The sequence below is a fragment of the Rhinopithecus bieti genome, unplaced genomic scaffold, assembly GCF_001698545.2.
Source record: "Rhinopithecus bieti isolate Rb0 unplaced genomic scaffold, ASM169854v2 scaffold_67299, whole genome shotgun sequence".
Lineage (NCBI taxonomy): Eukaryota > Metazoa > Chordata > Mammalia > Primates > Cercopithecidae > Rhinopithecus > Rhinopithecus bieti.
Window position 1 is genome coordinate 14,885 of NW_016825224.1, and position 16,301 is coordinate 31,185.

Genomic DNA, 16,301 nt, shown 5'->3' on the forward strand with positions numbered 1-16,301 from the left:
TTTTTTTTTTTTTAAGTGCCCAACAATACTATACAGAACTTTCTCAACTGTGAAAAGAGTAGACAGAAATTAGAGAAAGTATTAGATTTTTAAATTAGCTAAGAAGAAACATTTAAGATTAAAACATTAAGAAAACATTTAACACACACAAAAGACATACACAACATTCTTAGGAGCTAATAGACAGCAACATCAGCAACATAGTGAGATTCGCTCAGTAGTGAGTTGCAGTCAATATTGCAATCTTGAGAATAACTCATTATTTCCACCAATTTATCTTACTTAAAACATACACAAAAATCAGGTAAGATTGAATGCAATATGGTTGTGGGTCAAAACAGCATTTCAAAGCACTCAGCCAAGAGTGCTTTGTTCAACAGCAGAGCATCCTGCTTGTTCAATTAAGACCAAAACCCACAGGCATCTAGACAGCAGGATCATTTTAACTCTTCAAGAAATTTATATGAAGGAGTACTAATGTTAATATTGAAAGGTAAAGTTTTGTATTGATTAGACGTTTTACTTTTGAATCCCGAATCCGCTCTGCTGCACTTGCAGACAGGTTGCTGTCACTGTGTGCTCGACTCATGTTGGCACTGGAGTTTGAAGCAGAGTTTCCAACACTGGACCCACTGCTGCTTGCAGAACTGACCATGCTGGCACTGCTGCTGCTGGCGCTGGCACTGGCACCGCTCACTCCACTGGTGCTTGCACAGCTAAAGTTGCTTCTCTTCCAGGCCTCTCTTGCAGGCCGTTGGCGAGGGCTATGCTCCTTGATATAGTTTCTGACCTTGGGAAGCACAACCACAAACTGGTTAGTGTTGCACCTTGATGTTCTACCTTCAAAATGCTGGGGGGAAAATAATATTGTACTTAATCTAAAAGATTGTCAAAAGTGCTGCAGATGCATATATAAGCTGGAATAGAAAGGCTAAATTTAGAAATAAGTACTAGAAAAATGAACAGTGTTCAAAATTCTAGAAAACATGTTATAGAGCTGGATTTTAAAAGCACATAAAATATAATCAGTAAATGGAAGGCTACTCGCCTTCAGAAATTTAGGACTACAAAAAAACGGCACTCAAAATACAAACTAACAATAAAATAAAATAGATGAGATTAGGCAGTTGTTAAAGGTCTCCACTTAAGATAATTTAAGTAAGCTGCTGATTTTATATAAGATTAGGGTGTTTCCTAAATCTTAGCTAGGGGCCAACGATACCTGTCTTCAAATGCAAGACATCAATTTATCATACTAATGAAAAATTTGCTGGAATGTAGAAAATTAGAGTATGTCTGCTGGAAGAAATACTGAAATGAGAGAAATTTTTCATAAATAATGATAAATGCAAAACAAAGAAACAAATCCAAAGTAGAACGTAAGAACATTAAGTATTCATTCAACTACATACCAGAGAAAAGAACAGCAAAATTGTATTTAGAAGATACCAGAGGCCAGGTGCAGTGGCTCACACCTGTAATCCCAGCACTTTGGGAGGCTGAGGCAGGTGGATCACGAGGTCAGGAGTTCAAGACCAGCCTGGTCAAGATGGTGAAACCCCATCTCTACTAAAAATACAAAAATTAGCCGGGTACGGTGGCAGGTGCCTGTAATCCCAGCTACTTGGGAGGCTGAGGCAGGAGAATCGCTTGAACCTGGGCAGTGGAGGTTGCAGTGAGCCGAGATATCACCACTGCACTCCAGAGTGAGACTCCGTCTCAAAAAAAAAAAGGGGGGGTGGGGGGAGAAGAAGAAGATACCAGAGATGCAGATTTCAGAACAGCAGAGGGAAAATTCACTAGGTTTCACCCTAGCCTGGCTCAATTATTACAGCATAAAACTACTCAAATCCCTCAGCTCAGATATTTACCAAAGAATAGCTCTCATTAATTAGTATTTTGTCAATTAGTCTCCTGTAAACTGAGTTAGAATAAATCTATACCTTAACCTAACCACCTCGTAAGTGGTAACATTACATTTCAAATCCTATACAACTGAAAAGCAGGTTCTAGATTCACACTGATCCCAGAAAGGTACTGGCAGGTGAGATGTACATAAAACCTCTTAAATCAATGTGCCACCATTTTTTCTAATATTACCTTTCACAGCAGTGATTTTTGGCCTTAATTATCTATGTATTTACATATGATTATTTTAGTCTACATTTTATAAGATGGTGGTATTTTTAATAGGTAAATAATCTGTATTTTCTTTACATACCTGCTTCAGTTTTTCATCTGTGAGACAGTTAAGTTCAATAATAAACTCACTGTCTGTAGGGGAGATTTGAGCAGAAGGATCAATGATCTTAATAATATCAAGTTGCTCCCGAAGACCCATTTCAGTACTCACTTTCCGACTCAGATACTCAATATATTCCACCTATGTGATGAAAAAATTACAACAAATAAGATCATTGCTAAAACTTCTGATCCTTCATTATGTCAATTATAATGTGTTTACATATCAGAAGCACTTAAGGTTTTATTTGTTCCCTGAAAAACAGTTAAAGCTCAAATTCAGATTTACTAAGCAACCCACATTTCCCCAGTAGCTTTAAACAGGCAATAAACTGAGCTTTACCTAGTCTCCACATAAAAGCTTTTAATTAAGAATGTCAAGATCTTTACCTGCTCATCATTTGTCATTGCACTCCAAGGGAGTTCATCTAAATTCCGGTGCTTGTTTTTCTTTTTAGGAAGCAGGCAAGGTGAACTTGGAATACTGGGTATGACATCAGAAAGTACATCACTCCCACTGGCAATGTCACTGCCTGGTAACTTTATAAAAATAAGGAGGGTGTGGGGAGGGAAAGCAAAATTGTTTCAGACTGCATTTTAAATACTACAGTATATTTTCCACATCGATTAAAAGTTACTTTATGAGATTGACATGCTGCGGGCTGTGCTAAGAGGGCTTCCTTAAAAGTTCCTTTAATATAAGACTAATGGCAGCTGGGTGTGTTGGCTCATGCCTGTAATCCCAGCACTTTGGGAGGCCGAGGCAGGGGGATGACCTAAGGTCAGGAGTTCGACACCAGCCTGTCCAACATGGTGAAACCCGGTCTCTACTAAAAATACAAAGATTAGTCGGGTATGGTGGCATGTGCCTGTAGTCCCAGCTACTCGGGACACTGAGGCAGGAGAATCCCTTGAACCCGGGAGGTGGAAGTTGCAGTGAGCCGAGATCATGCCACTGCACTACTCCAGCCTGGGAGATAGTCAGACTCCGTCGCGAAAAAAAAAAAAAAAAGACTAATGGCAAATACAGAATCACAGGACATTAATTCTGATCCATGCCTATTTTATACAAAGCAGCAACATAAGTATATAAATATATATTCTTTGCATATAGTTATTCAATGAAAGATGTTTTTGAAAAGCTTAGACTCGTAATCAAGACTTATTAAAATGGTAACCAAAGAGTCAATCATCATTAAAGTTTTTAATGTATAATGAGAATATGACTAGGGCCTCCACACTGTAATGAATAAGAAGCACTGGTCTCCATCTGGGGAGACCTGAATGATGTGCCACTAACTGGCTTTGTGCTAAACATACTGTCATACTGTATTTGTCTTTATAGACAAATACATCTTGGTCCTTGTCCTCAAGTCTGTATCAGTGACCTCAAGACAATTAAAACAAATTAAGGCTGGGCAAAGTAGCTCATGCCTGTAATCTCAGCACTTTGTGAGGCAGAGGCAGGAGGACTGCTTGAGCCCAGGAGTTCAAGACCAGCCTAGGCAATGTGGCAAGACCTCGTCTCTCTAAAAAATAATAATAATAATAATAATCATGTCTGTAATTCCAGCACTTTGCAAGGCTGAGGCAGGAGGATTGCTTGGGCCCAGGAGTTTGAGAGCAGCCTGTCCAACATCGCGAGACCTCATCTCTATTAAAAAAAAAAAAAAAAAAAAAAAAAAAGGAAAAAAAATTAGCTGGGTGTGGTGGCACATGCCTGTAGTCAGAGGTGGAAGGATCGCTTGAACATGGGAGGTTGAGGCTGCAATGAGACATGTTTGTGCCACTGCATACCAGCCTGGACGACAGAGTGAGACTCGGTCTCAAAAAATAAATAATAAAATAATTTTAAATATGCTGTTAATATAAAGCAAAACACTTTAAGAACCAGAAGTATTATAAGAGAAAAATTAGAAAACATCATAGAAGACAACGTGTAGACAAAGGAGAAATAAAAGCAAGTCTAACATACAGAAAATAAAATCAATTTAAGAGAAACAGCAAAAATATGTGCTATAATTTTACATATATTTATGTATATTTTTGCACACGTGCATATACTCATGTAACCACCACCATGACCAAGGTAATAAATATATCCATTACCTCCAAAAGTTAGAATGGATTTAATTTTAAATAAATGTATTTAAGTCATTCAACAAAAAGGTAAAGTCTTTTCTTCTACAAGGAGCACATGACAATTTTCAAACATACTGGCTTCATTTTTACAAGGTATAAAACAGCACCTTTTTGCTGTGTTTTGGTTCTATAGAGCTTGCAACTGTATCTGAACTCTTGATGATTTCTAGGCTTATGCAGTTACCAAAAAAGCGAAGTGCTACTTTAGTCATGAAGACTATTGCGATCACATGTATTTGAACTCCTACTTTGTACACAGCAGTATAATAGGTACAGGGGATTCAAAGGAGTGTTAAGTCCCTACACAAAAATTTTACTTGGGAAAGTAATACAATAACACAGACATACAATTATACAACACAGCACATGATGAATGCTAGGTTTCAGACCACAGATCATCAATGGAAATATCTAGCAGTGGGTTGAAGCTGCAGGATTAAAGTTTGGGAGAGTTGCAATGGACTGCAGGCAGACACTGGGGAATCAATCACAAAGAAATAAATGAAACCACAAAGATAGGAGTCAATCACTATGCAAAAGATGACTATGATGTTTACAATGAAATTGTCTAAGAGAGAGGCCATTGTTTCTACATCCCCATAAGTAGCTACTACTCTTAAAAACCACATTTTCACTATGACAGTTATTGACAAGTCCAAGCACATAAGTGACTACCAACAATCTGTATAACTTATTTTAAAATCTCATTAACGGCTGGGTGCAGTGGCTTACGCCTGTAATCCCAGCACTTTGAGAGGCGGAGGTGGGTGGAACGCCTGAGGTCAGGAGTTCGAGACCAGCCTGGTCAGCATGGCAAAACTCCACCTCTACTAAAAATACAAAAATTAGCTGGGTGTGGTGGTGTGCACCTGTTATCCCAGCTACTCAGGAGGCTGAAGTAGGAGTATCATTTGAACCTGGGAGGCAGAGGTTGCAGTGAGCCAAGATCGTACCACCGCACTCCAGTGTGGGAGACGGATCGATCATCTCAAAAAAACAAAAGAAAACAAAACATAAAATCTCATTCACTAACACTGCTTGAACTGTTCACCCTTCACCCTAATTGTTATCTAGGTGGTGTTATGAAAGGATGATTGCTGAATGCACATATGAATGCCATCTCTTTTTCAGCCCATAATTGCAAAAAAGAAAATGCTTTGCTATTTTCCCTTTGACTTCAAAGCTCCCTGTGGCCCCTAAAAAAAAAAATTAGACACTTCTTATCAGACAAAAGGCCTCCCCTCCCCTACATCAAGCTCCTTTGATAAATGAGGTAAATGAAAGAACTCTTGAAACACCTATATTTTCAAAATATAAGAAAAAAATTCACCTAAATCTTGGAGAATATCTGCTAAGCACTTAAATTTGTACCTTTACTTCTGTCTATGCATTTGTTGGGGAGGCAGGAGTGTAAAAAAGGTAATTAGTGGTACCTTGGCCATTTTTTTTTCAGGGATAAGTAAAAAGATCCCAGAGTTCAAATCCCAGCTCCACTGCTCACTAGCAGTGTGACCTTGTGTAGGTTAGTTTATTTCTTTGAGCCTCAGAGTTAGCAGTAAAATGTGGTCAATATCATCAATCTCAAAGGATTGTTGAGTGGTTTAAATGTGGTAACATGCCTGGCATACAGGCAACACTCAATAAAGAGATGTACTTTTCTTTTTCCATCCCTTGCCATGGTTTTGGACCCTTAAAAAAGTAGCACAATCTCTCAGAGAATGTCACATGTTGCTAAAGTGCTTGGGTTAATTTCACATGGTAGTGCTTCAGAATGATAGGGGAAAAAGGAAAAGACATTCAGGTAAGGAGAATAATTTGGCAAAGTCATAGATGGAAAAAAACATAGTATGAAGTGACATATATCCTAGATATCATGTAATCATATGTCAGTATGATTAACACAGAAAATCAGTGCTAGGGATTTAAAAGTTCAACAGAAGAACCAGAAACTGTCATATGATATGTAGAAGTAGGCCGATAACATTTTCTAAGAAGTAACTTGATGAAACTGGTCTTTAGGGAAGATCAGCTAGAAAGCACTATGGGGATAAAATAGAGTGAGGAAAGACTAGAATTAGATAGGAAGCTCTTGTAATCTAGGCGTGGATGAAAATAAGCAAAAATGGAAAGAAAAATGGGAATAGATAGGAAAAATGTAACATGAAAATTTACAAGGCTGGGTGCAGTGGCTCACACCTGTAATCCCAGCACTCTGGGAGGCCGAGGCGGACAGATCACGAGGTCAGGAGTTCGAGACCAGTCTGGCCAATATAGTGAAACTCCGTCTCAATCAAAAATACAAAAAGTAGCCAGGTGTGGTGGCATGCGCCTGTAGTCCAAGCTACTCGGGAGGCTGAGGCAGCAGCATCACTTGAACCCAGGAGGCAGAGGTTGCAGTGAGCCAAGATCGCACCACTGCACTCCAGTGAGGGCGACAGAGTAAGATTACATCTCAAAAAAAAAGAAAGAAAAAAAAACAATTTACAAAGCTGTTTGATAACTGAATGGATAAGGTAATAAAGTGTCTCATGTTGAGACCAGAAAAAAATTGGTGACATTTCAGGTCACACAACCCACCCAGAGTGATACACTTAAAGACCTCAATTTTCATAGCAAGGTAACTGAATGGATGTTACAGATCTTCTAGTCCAACATCCTCATTTTACATAAAGAAAAAAATAATGTCTGGGGAGGGTCATACAACTAGTGGCAGAATCCAAAGTAGGACACCAATCTAATGCTTTCAACTATGCTAAACAGTTTTGCCTGTCTGGCAAGTTTGTAATGAGAGGAATAAAATTTGGGATATAAAGGGTTTGAAGTGATAATGGGAGAAGCAAGCACAAGTGTCCTTTGGACAGACAATAGTAATTTTTTACTAAGTTGTAAGACATGTCACTAAGCAGAGTCTATTTTTTTCCATGGAAATATTGTAATTGGAAGTTGCAACACTGCATCAAGGACTCAGCATCAAATAATGGGTTAGTATTAAATATCAAGGTCATCTAAGTGGAAATGTCAAGTAGACAACTGGAGATATGGGGTTAGACTAGCGGTGGTACCGGAGAATTGTATGGGCTCCTATATATTTATTAGACCAGCAATTTCCCATTTTATAACTGATACTATATTTCAGAATAAATGCTTACTAACTCCCAGCCCATATTTTTCATGGGCAATATTTGGCATATTTATATTATGATCAGTAATTGTGAAACACAGGGAGACTTAAATCTCTGCCATATTCTCTGCAGAATGCAGCAGAATTTTATGAGTAAGCTCATTTCTGTAATAGCTGATGTTTAATTTCAGATTGCACCTCTAGGTTTCAAGTGTGACAGCTGATTACTCACTGTTTAAATTTTCTAAGCTTTCCTGCTCAACAATAGAAATAATTTCTCAGACTCTAAGACTAGTCAAATATATCCTTAATAACAAAAGGACTGAAAGCAAAGAAAATTATCAGCAAAGCAAAATGCAAAGATGCTAATTCATTCTAAGGTTAAAATCTCATCTTACTAAGTAGTGAGCTTTTTTCTTCCCAGAGAATCCATAAATCATTTATATTTACTTTAGTATAACTGAAACATCTGTTAAAAGAAAGATTTAAACAGATGTAGTTTTAATCATAACAGAAGTAATACAAATTTTTTAACTATAGTAAATGATTTTTAATCCATATTAATCCTAACATGTAATTTGTAATTATCTTCTTGGATAATTTACTGCTCATCATTATGAAATCCCACAAATACAAGACAGCACTTTAAATCTTTCAGCATACTTAAATAGCAGATATCTATGGTAACAGAGTATCCATACTCCAATTTCACAAGTGGGAAAACACATTACTAAGGCAGGTATGATTTTTGTTCCGACATCATAGTCACTCATGTACATTAACGGTGAATGGCTGGGGACGGTTTTCCACACTAACTACTCGCAACATAAGTGAAGGAGCCAGCAATCAAAATTTAAAAATGTCTGCCACCTTGTAACATTATGGATGATAACTCTAAATAAATCACAGAAAATAAGCAGAAAAAATATTTCTTAGAATTATCAGGACTCCAACTGATTTATGCTTTACTAAGAATTGTTGCAGTCTGATTTTAAATACAAAGTCTGCTCTAAAAAAAAAAAAAAAAAAAAAAGGAGAGAGAGAGTGAGAGAGAGACACTGGCTGAGCACGGTGGCTCACCACTTTGGGAGGCCAAAGTGGAAGGATCACTTGAGCCCAGGAATTCAAGACCAGCCTAGGCACCAAAGTGAGACCCTGTCTCTACAAAAACAAACAAACAAACAAAAATTAGCTGGTTGTTGTGGTGCCCACCTGTGGTCCCAGCTACTGAGGAGGCTGAGGCAGGAGGACTGCTTGAGCCCAGGAGGTCAATTCTGCAGTGACCCATTTTTGCATCACTGCACTCCAGCCTGGGTGAGAGAGCGAGGCCTTGTCTCAAAAAAAAAAAAAACACTGAAAATTCATTATGAATATCATGAAAAGTTTATATCTTAAATGAGAAAATCTTATTAAAAAATTTTAACCAGAAGAGGAAAAACTTCCTATCTCCTTATGAGGACAGTATTACCTGGACACCAAAGCTAGACAAAGACACAACTGAGAAAGAAAACTGCAGACCAATATCCCTTATGAATATAGATGCAAAATTCCTTAACAAAATACTAAAAAACCACATCGAGAAGCAGACTGAACTTCTCCCCTAAGATTAGGAAAAAGACAAGGATGCTCACTTTCACCATTTCTATTAAACACTGTACAGGAGATCTAGTTAGGGCAACTAAGCAAGAATTAAAAAGCATCCAGATGAGGAAAAAAGAAGGAAAACTATCTATATTCATAGATGACATGATCTTAAATATAGAAAATGATAAATAATTCACACAGGGGAAAAGATTATTAAAGCTAACAGATGACTTCAGCAAAGTTGGCACGATACAAAATCAATATACAAACACCAATTGTATTTCTATATATACACTAGCAATGAACAATCTGAAAATAAAATTAAGAAAACAATGCCATTTATAACAGCATCAAAAGAATATTTAGGAATAAATTCAACCAAGAGAGTGTAAGACTTAGACATTGAAAACTACAAAACATCATTGAAATAAAGAAGCCCTAAATAAATAAGATATCCCATCCCATATTAATTGGAATATTTAATATTGTTAAGATGGCAATACTCCCCAAAGCAATCTACAGATTCAATGTGATCTCTATCAAAATTCCAACTACACTTTTTTGAAAAATGGGCAACCTGATCCTAAAACTCATATGGAATTGCAAGGACCCCAAATAGCTCTGTTGCCCAGGCTAGAGTGCAATGGTGCAATCTCAGCTCACTGCAACCTCCACCTTCAGGGCTCAAGCGATCCTCCAACCTCAGCCTCCTGAGTAGCTGAGACCACATGTGCACACCACCACGCCTGGCAAATTTTTGCATTTTTTTTTTTAAAGACACGGGGTTTTGCCATGTTGCCCAGGCTCGTTTTGAACTCCTGGGCTCAAGCTATCCACCTACCTCAGTTTATCAAAGTGCTAGGATTACAGATGTGAGCCTAAACAATTTTTATAATGAACAACAAAGTGGGAGAACTAACACATCTCAATTTCAAAAGTTACTGAAAAGCTATAATAACTAAAACAGTGTGGTACTAGCATAAGGATAGACACATACATCAATGGAATAGAATTCAGAGTCCAAAAATAAACCCACACATCTATGATTAATTCATTTTCAAAAGGGTGCCAAGATGATTCAATGAGGAAAGAATAATTTTGCAACAAATGGTGCTGGGACAACTGGATACCCCCATACAAAATAAAAAATTTGGGAGCCAGGTGCAATGGTGCATGCCTGTAGTCCCAGATACTCAGGAGGATGAGGTGAGAGGATTGCTTGAGCCCAAAAATTCGAGACCAGCATGGACAACATAGTGAGACTCCGTTGTTAAAAAAAGAAAGAATGCGCCTGCAATCCCAGCACTTTGGGAGGCCAAGGCAGGGGGATCGCCTGAGGTCAGGAGTTCAAGACGAGCCCGGCCAACATGGTGAAACCCTGTCTCTACTAACAATACAAAAATTAGCCAGGCTTGGTGGCAGGCGCCTGTAATCACAGCTACTAGGGAGGCTGAGGCAGGAGAATGGCTTGAGCCCAGGAGGCGGAGGGTGCAGTGAGCTGAGATTGCGTCACTGCACTCCAGCCTGGGCAACTGAGCTGAGCAGGACTCTATCTCAAAAAACAAAACACACACACATACAAAAAAGAAAGAATGAATCTGGACTCCTATCTTACACATCATATACAAAAAATAACTCAAAATGGATCAAAGACCTACATGTAAGAACTAAAACTCTAAAAGTCTGGGAAGGAAACAGGTGAAAATCTTCCTCATCTTGGATTACACAATGGTTTTTAAAATATGATATAAGTACAGCAAAAAAAGATAAATTAGACTTCATTAAAATTAAAAACTTTGGTGTCAAAGGACACTATCAAGTGAATAAATACTAACAAGCGAAAAGACAACCCGCAGAATAAAAACATTTTCGCAAATCATGTATCTGGTAAGGGTCTAGTAGCCAGCATATAGAAAGAACTCTTACAATGCAACCATAAAAAGTAAAATAACACAATTTTAAAAGGGGCAAGGTATCTGAATAGATATTTCTCCAAAGAGGACACACAAATGGCCAAAAAGCACATGAAAAGATGCTCAAAACCATAATGAAACACCAATTTATACCCAGCAGGATGGCTATAAACAAAAAGACAAAGCCAAGTGTGGACAAGGACGTGGTGAAATGGGAACTTTCATACGTTGCTGGTGGAAAAGTAAAATGGTGTAGTCACTCTGGAAAACATGTTGGCAGTTCCTCAAAAAGTTAAATATCAAGTGATCATATGATCCAGCAATTCCACTCCTAGGGGTATATCCAAGATAATTAAAAATATAAATCCACATAGAAACTTGTACCTGAATGTTCACAGCAGTATTATTTATAACAGCCAAAAAGTAGAAACAACCCAAAGTTCATCAGCTAATGAATGGATGAACAAAATGTTGTAGTGTACATCTACAAAATGGAATATTAGTCATAGAAAGGAATGAAGTGCTGTTATATGGGACAACATGGATGAACCTTGAAAACATTATGCCAAATGAAAGATTAGCCAGACACAAAAGGCCACATATTCATCCATTTATATGAAATATCTACAAAAGCAAATGCATAGAGAAATTAGATTAGTAGTCACCAGGTGATAAGGGGGAGGGGAGAATTGGGACTATGTGCTAATGGGTATAGGATTTCTTTTGGGGGTGACAGAAATGTCCTGGAATTAGATAGTGGTGATGGCTGCACAACACTGTGAGTATATTAATAACTACTGAACTATACATTTCAAAATGATGAAAATGGTGAATTTGCACCTCAAATTTTGTGTTCAAGAAGTTGGCAAAAAATTTTTAACCACAATAATATGAAAAAACAAAATGGAAGGTTGTGATGACGTTTTTTCTTAAAAAAAAATCTCATCTTTTCAGTGTAGCATCGTTTATAACAACAAAAAACTGAAACAAACTGAAATAGCCATAATTAGGAAATGGATTAAGTAAATTATGATCCAGTTATGGAAAAGAATGAGATGTGTTAGCTGAAAAAAAAGCACAGGGCCAAACAGTGGATGAAGTATAATCCCATGTGTTTTTAATAGTATGCAAACATACTTGAATCTGCATAAGCTTCTAACAGTGGTAACCATAGTAGAGTGGGACTTGGATACTTTTTAAATTTGGTGCCATTCTGTATTATTTGAAAGCTGTTTGAAATTATAATATTCAATACCTCTTTTGGAATAAAACTTCAAGTATTCAGATAGCTTTCAAACGTAGCAGGCATTCGAATTTATCTAGCGAATAAAATCTTTGCTGTAGGCAGGGAAAACATCTTTAAATGTTGTATTGTTTTTACAATCAGAACATGGATGTTGTAATAACACAATCTAAATTTTCTGACAAACTGCACTCATTATAAGGCAGCATTTTCAAACAATTTACCACAAAGCCATTTTACATGGTATATATGCCACAAGAAAAAAGTGTCAGGCGAAAAACATGTCTACATACAAACAGAATACAAAATGAGAAATTATATATTTCTGATGACAGAACCAAAAATCATGTATTTATGGTAATAACAGTTTATGATATTAGATATATAATGTGACTGATATGTGTCCTATAAGGACACAAAATCTATTTATTATAGGGTAGGAAGCATAAATTTGCTTGGATTCATGCATAGAAAGGTACTGATATATAATAATGGTAATATTACACAAGTATTAAATAACATAAAAATCTACAAAAGGATATCTATAGCATCTAAAAGGTACATTAGCAAAATAAAGATATCCCATCAAATTCTTAACTTTAAAACACGTTGTAAGAGAATCTCCAGGACTGGATAAACATTAGAGAAATTTACTTTGAAGCAGAGATGAAAATATCAAAAGAGAAGTTTATAGTTCTACTTCTGTAGTAATGAGGTCAAGAAAAGGACAAAAAAACTTACCTGCCATTCAAACTCGCTATCTGACCAATCCCAGTAAGTGCTAATAGAAGAAGAGACATCGCTGCAGACACTCCCCTCAGGAAATAAATCAAAAGAAGTGAAGTCCTGATCATCTAACAGGGAATAGCAATCATCTTGATCTCCAACAGACACAGATGAAAACAGCTCCTCACTGCCTTCTGAGCTGGCAACACTTGTTCCACAAGAAGTTAGGTTCCACCTTCAAAAACACAACATGAAAGAAATCACAAGAACTACAGAATCCACACAATGTCAAGATACAATTAACAGGACATATTTATAACATTTATAAGGAATGTGAGGGTTTTTTTTTTTGTATTTTAAAAGAACCCTTACCTTTTAAGGAAATATACTAAAATATTTATGAATGATATATGTCTAGGAATTGCCTCAATATAAGGCAGGGGTTGGGGAGTGGATAGAGGTACAGATGAAGCATGATGCCATATATGAATAAATGTTGAAGCTGGGTGACAGGAACATGGGGTACATTACACTTTTCTCTCTACTTTTGTAGCTGCCTGAAAATTTTTGTAGTACACTATTTTAAAAGAAAGTAGTATTTAAATTAGGACTAAAGTAAAATCTTCATCCACAAACAAAACATACAGCATAGTGGTTATGAGTAAGCTCTAGAATCAGACAGCTCAAATTCTTGCTCTGTCACTTCCTAGCTAATTGATTTTAAGGAAATAACACACTCTCCAAGACTGTGTCCCAATGGAGGTACTGTGATGATCACATGAGAATGAATACAGAGCACTTGCAGCACACATAAAAAGTGCCCAATATATGACAGCTTTTATTATTGTTAAAGGAAGAGTGGGGCCATTGCAGGGCAGAGAAAAGCACCAACAAGCATTTACACAGGTAGATGTTCAAGAAGTGTTTGTTATATTTAAGTAACTTTTCCATATTAATGCTGTACAGGCTCATTGCAAAGACGTTGGAAAGAAAGGAATGAATAATAAAATGATCAATAATTCCATTATCCAGCAGCAACTAATCTATAATATTTGGGTAGTTTATTTTTATGTGCATACATATTTTTTACAGAATCAGCAACCATTCTGTATATATATATTTTAGTATATTGCTTTTTTCATTTAACATTAATATGTTAAACATTTTCCGAAGTATATTACTTAAAACATTGTAATGCCTATATAATACTCCATTGTACTAAATGTACCATAATTTATTTAACTTTATTCCCCCAATAATAGATACATAAGTTGTTTCTAATTTTTAGTATTAGAAATAATACCGAGAGGAGCCTTGTTTATAATTATTTATCAAAATATATTATCTCAGGACACAGTTGCTTGAAAGCTAAGTACTGAGTCAAAGAATATGAACACTTCTAAGGATCAATTTAGTCAACACCTTTCTGAAAGGCTGCATCAATTTATACTCCCCAAGGCAGTATATAAAAGTGCTCATTTCACCACAATCTTAACAGCACTAAAACTGCTAAAAATTTTTTTTACCTATCTTATAGGACAGAAACTTTTTGTTTTTATGAGACAGGGACTCACTTTTGTCACTGAGGCTGGAGTGCAGTGGCACAAACACAGCTCATTGCAGCCTCAAACTCCCAGGCTCAAGCGATTCTCCCATCTCAGCCTTCCAAGTAGCTGGGACCACAGGTGCAACACACCTGTCTAATTTTTGTATTTTTTGTAGAGATGGGGTTTTGCCATGTTGCCCAGGCTTGTCTCAAACTCCTGAGCTCAAGCCATCCATCCACCCCAGCCTCCCAAAGTGCTGGAATTACAGGCGTGAGCCACTGCACTGGCACAGAAACATTTTTATATCAAGTTTTATTTATTTAATTACTAGCAAGATCAAATTTTTAAATATTTATTAGCTATTCTGCTATGGTGTTTTCCTATGTGTTAATATTTTCATTACTAATTTTGTAAGAGTTATTTATGCATTAAGGATATTAACATTTTGTCTACAGTATTTATTGCAGGGTTTTTTGGTTGGATTTGTTTTTTTTTTGGTCTTGAAATCTATCAATCTGTTTTCTTTCGTAAATTTCCACTAGTTTTATACTATTAAAAGACAATTTTCATTGCTTTGCCAGTAGCATAGGGAATTAATCCTTAAGATAATGATTTAGTATTTCCAGTACTAACAAGCTTCTGAAGTAACGACTTCCTTATGAAAAGTCTGTTATTTACCTATTATTAGGTCGTGTCTCATCCTTCATTAAATCTGTTTCTCAAATTACGCACTTCATTTTTTTTTTAACTTCCTCCATTTTGTATGGCTAATCTTTTAGAAGTTCTTGATTTACATACAAAATTTGGACAATCTGAAAAACTTTATGGTACCTTTTCTTTTGAATTGAAGGTACAGCATTTTAAAACACTGAAACACACATACACACAAACTATTATAATTCAGTAAATAGAAAGTAGATGTCAATAAATTTTATAGATAGTAAAAAATAAAATTCATCTAAGAATCCTAGAATACCTTGTAATATTACTTTCATCACATGCTTGCTAGGTGAACAGTATCCTCATTTTAGAAAAATTTTTAATTAACCAAATTATCCCAGGTCTTGCAATAAAAGTTATGAAGAGGAATCACACCCTGGTTTGAGACCAGTCTGGGTAATAAAGCGAGACACTGTCTCTACAAAAAATTTTAAAATGAGCTGAGCAAGGTGACACATGTCTGTATTCCCAGCTACTCTCAGGAGGCTGAAGCAGGAGGTTCCCCGGAGCCCAGGAGTCTGTGGTTACAGCAAGCTGATTCTGCCACTGTACTCCAATCTGAGCGACAGAGCAAGGCCTTGTCTCAAAACAAAACAAAAATACATTCTGGACACAGTAAACCCTATCTACATTATGTCCTGAGCAAACTATTTTTCTCTTGTGTCTTCAAATTACATGTGATTTTTTTCCCTTTATTCATTCACTCATTCAACAAACATTTAGTCAGTATCTTCTATGTACCAAATAATATGTTCAGTGCTAGGAAAACTGTTAGATAATTGTTTTAATTAGAATTTCTTTTTAGCTTCTAAAAATTCTGTAGAAACGTGTTTCTCTCCATGAGTAATAATGATATTCCTTTAAAAAAAAAAAAGATGCCATATTTAGTAATCTAACCATTAGATCACTGCCAAAGGAGTCAGGAATTTGCTTCATTTTGTGCTCTCACCTTTGGGCAAAGTCAGTGTGTTTCTCAGTTTTTCAGATTTGTAACCATTACAAGGTTTTGAATGTTCTCAGAAGTCTTTGTCTTTTGTTTTTTTTTTTTGATACGGAGTCTCGCT

The 16,301-nt window shown here is 36.5% G+C and overlaps 1 protein-coding gene across 1 annotated transcript in view; it reads right to left on the reverse strand.

Moving 5' to 3' along the window:
* Positions 1-399: 399 nt before the first annotated feature.
* The window catches only part of FAM199X (family with sequence similarity 199, X-linked), a 22,296-nt gene continuing 6,394 nt past the window's right edge, over positions 400-16,301 (reverse strand). The window contains exons 2-5 of the mRNA XM_017862947.1: positions 12,986-13,205; positions 2,632-2,781; positions 2,222-2,383; positions 400-790 (exon numbers count right to left, since the gene is read on the reverse strand). Of these exons, the coding sequence (XP_017718436.1) occupies positions 443-790; positions 2,222-2,383; positions 2,632-2,781; positions 12,986-13,205 (880 nt within the window). The 3' untranslated portion in view covers positions 400-442. The remainder of the gene's footprint in view (positions 791-2,221; positions 2,384-2,631; positions 2,782-12,985; positions 13,206-16,301) is intronic.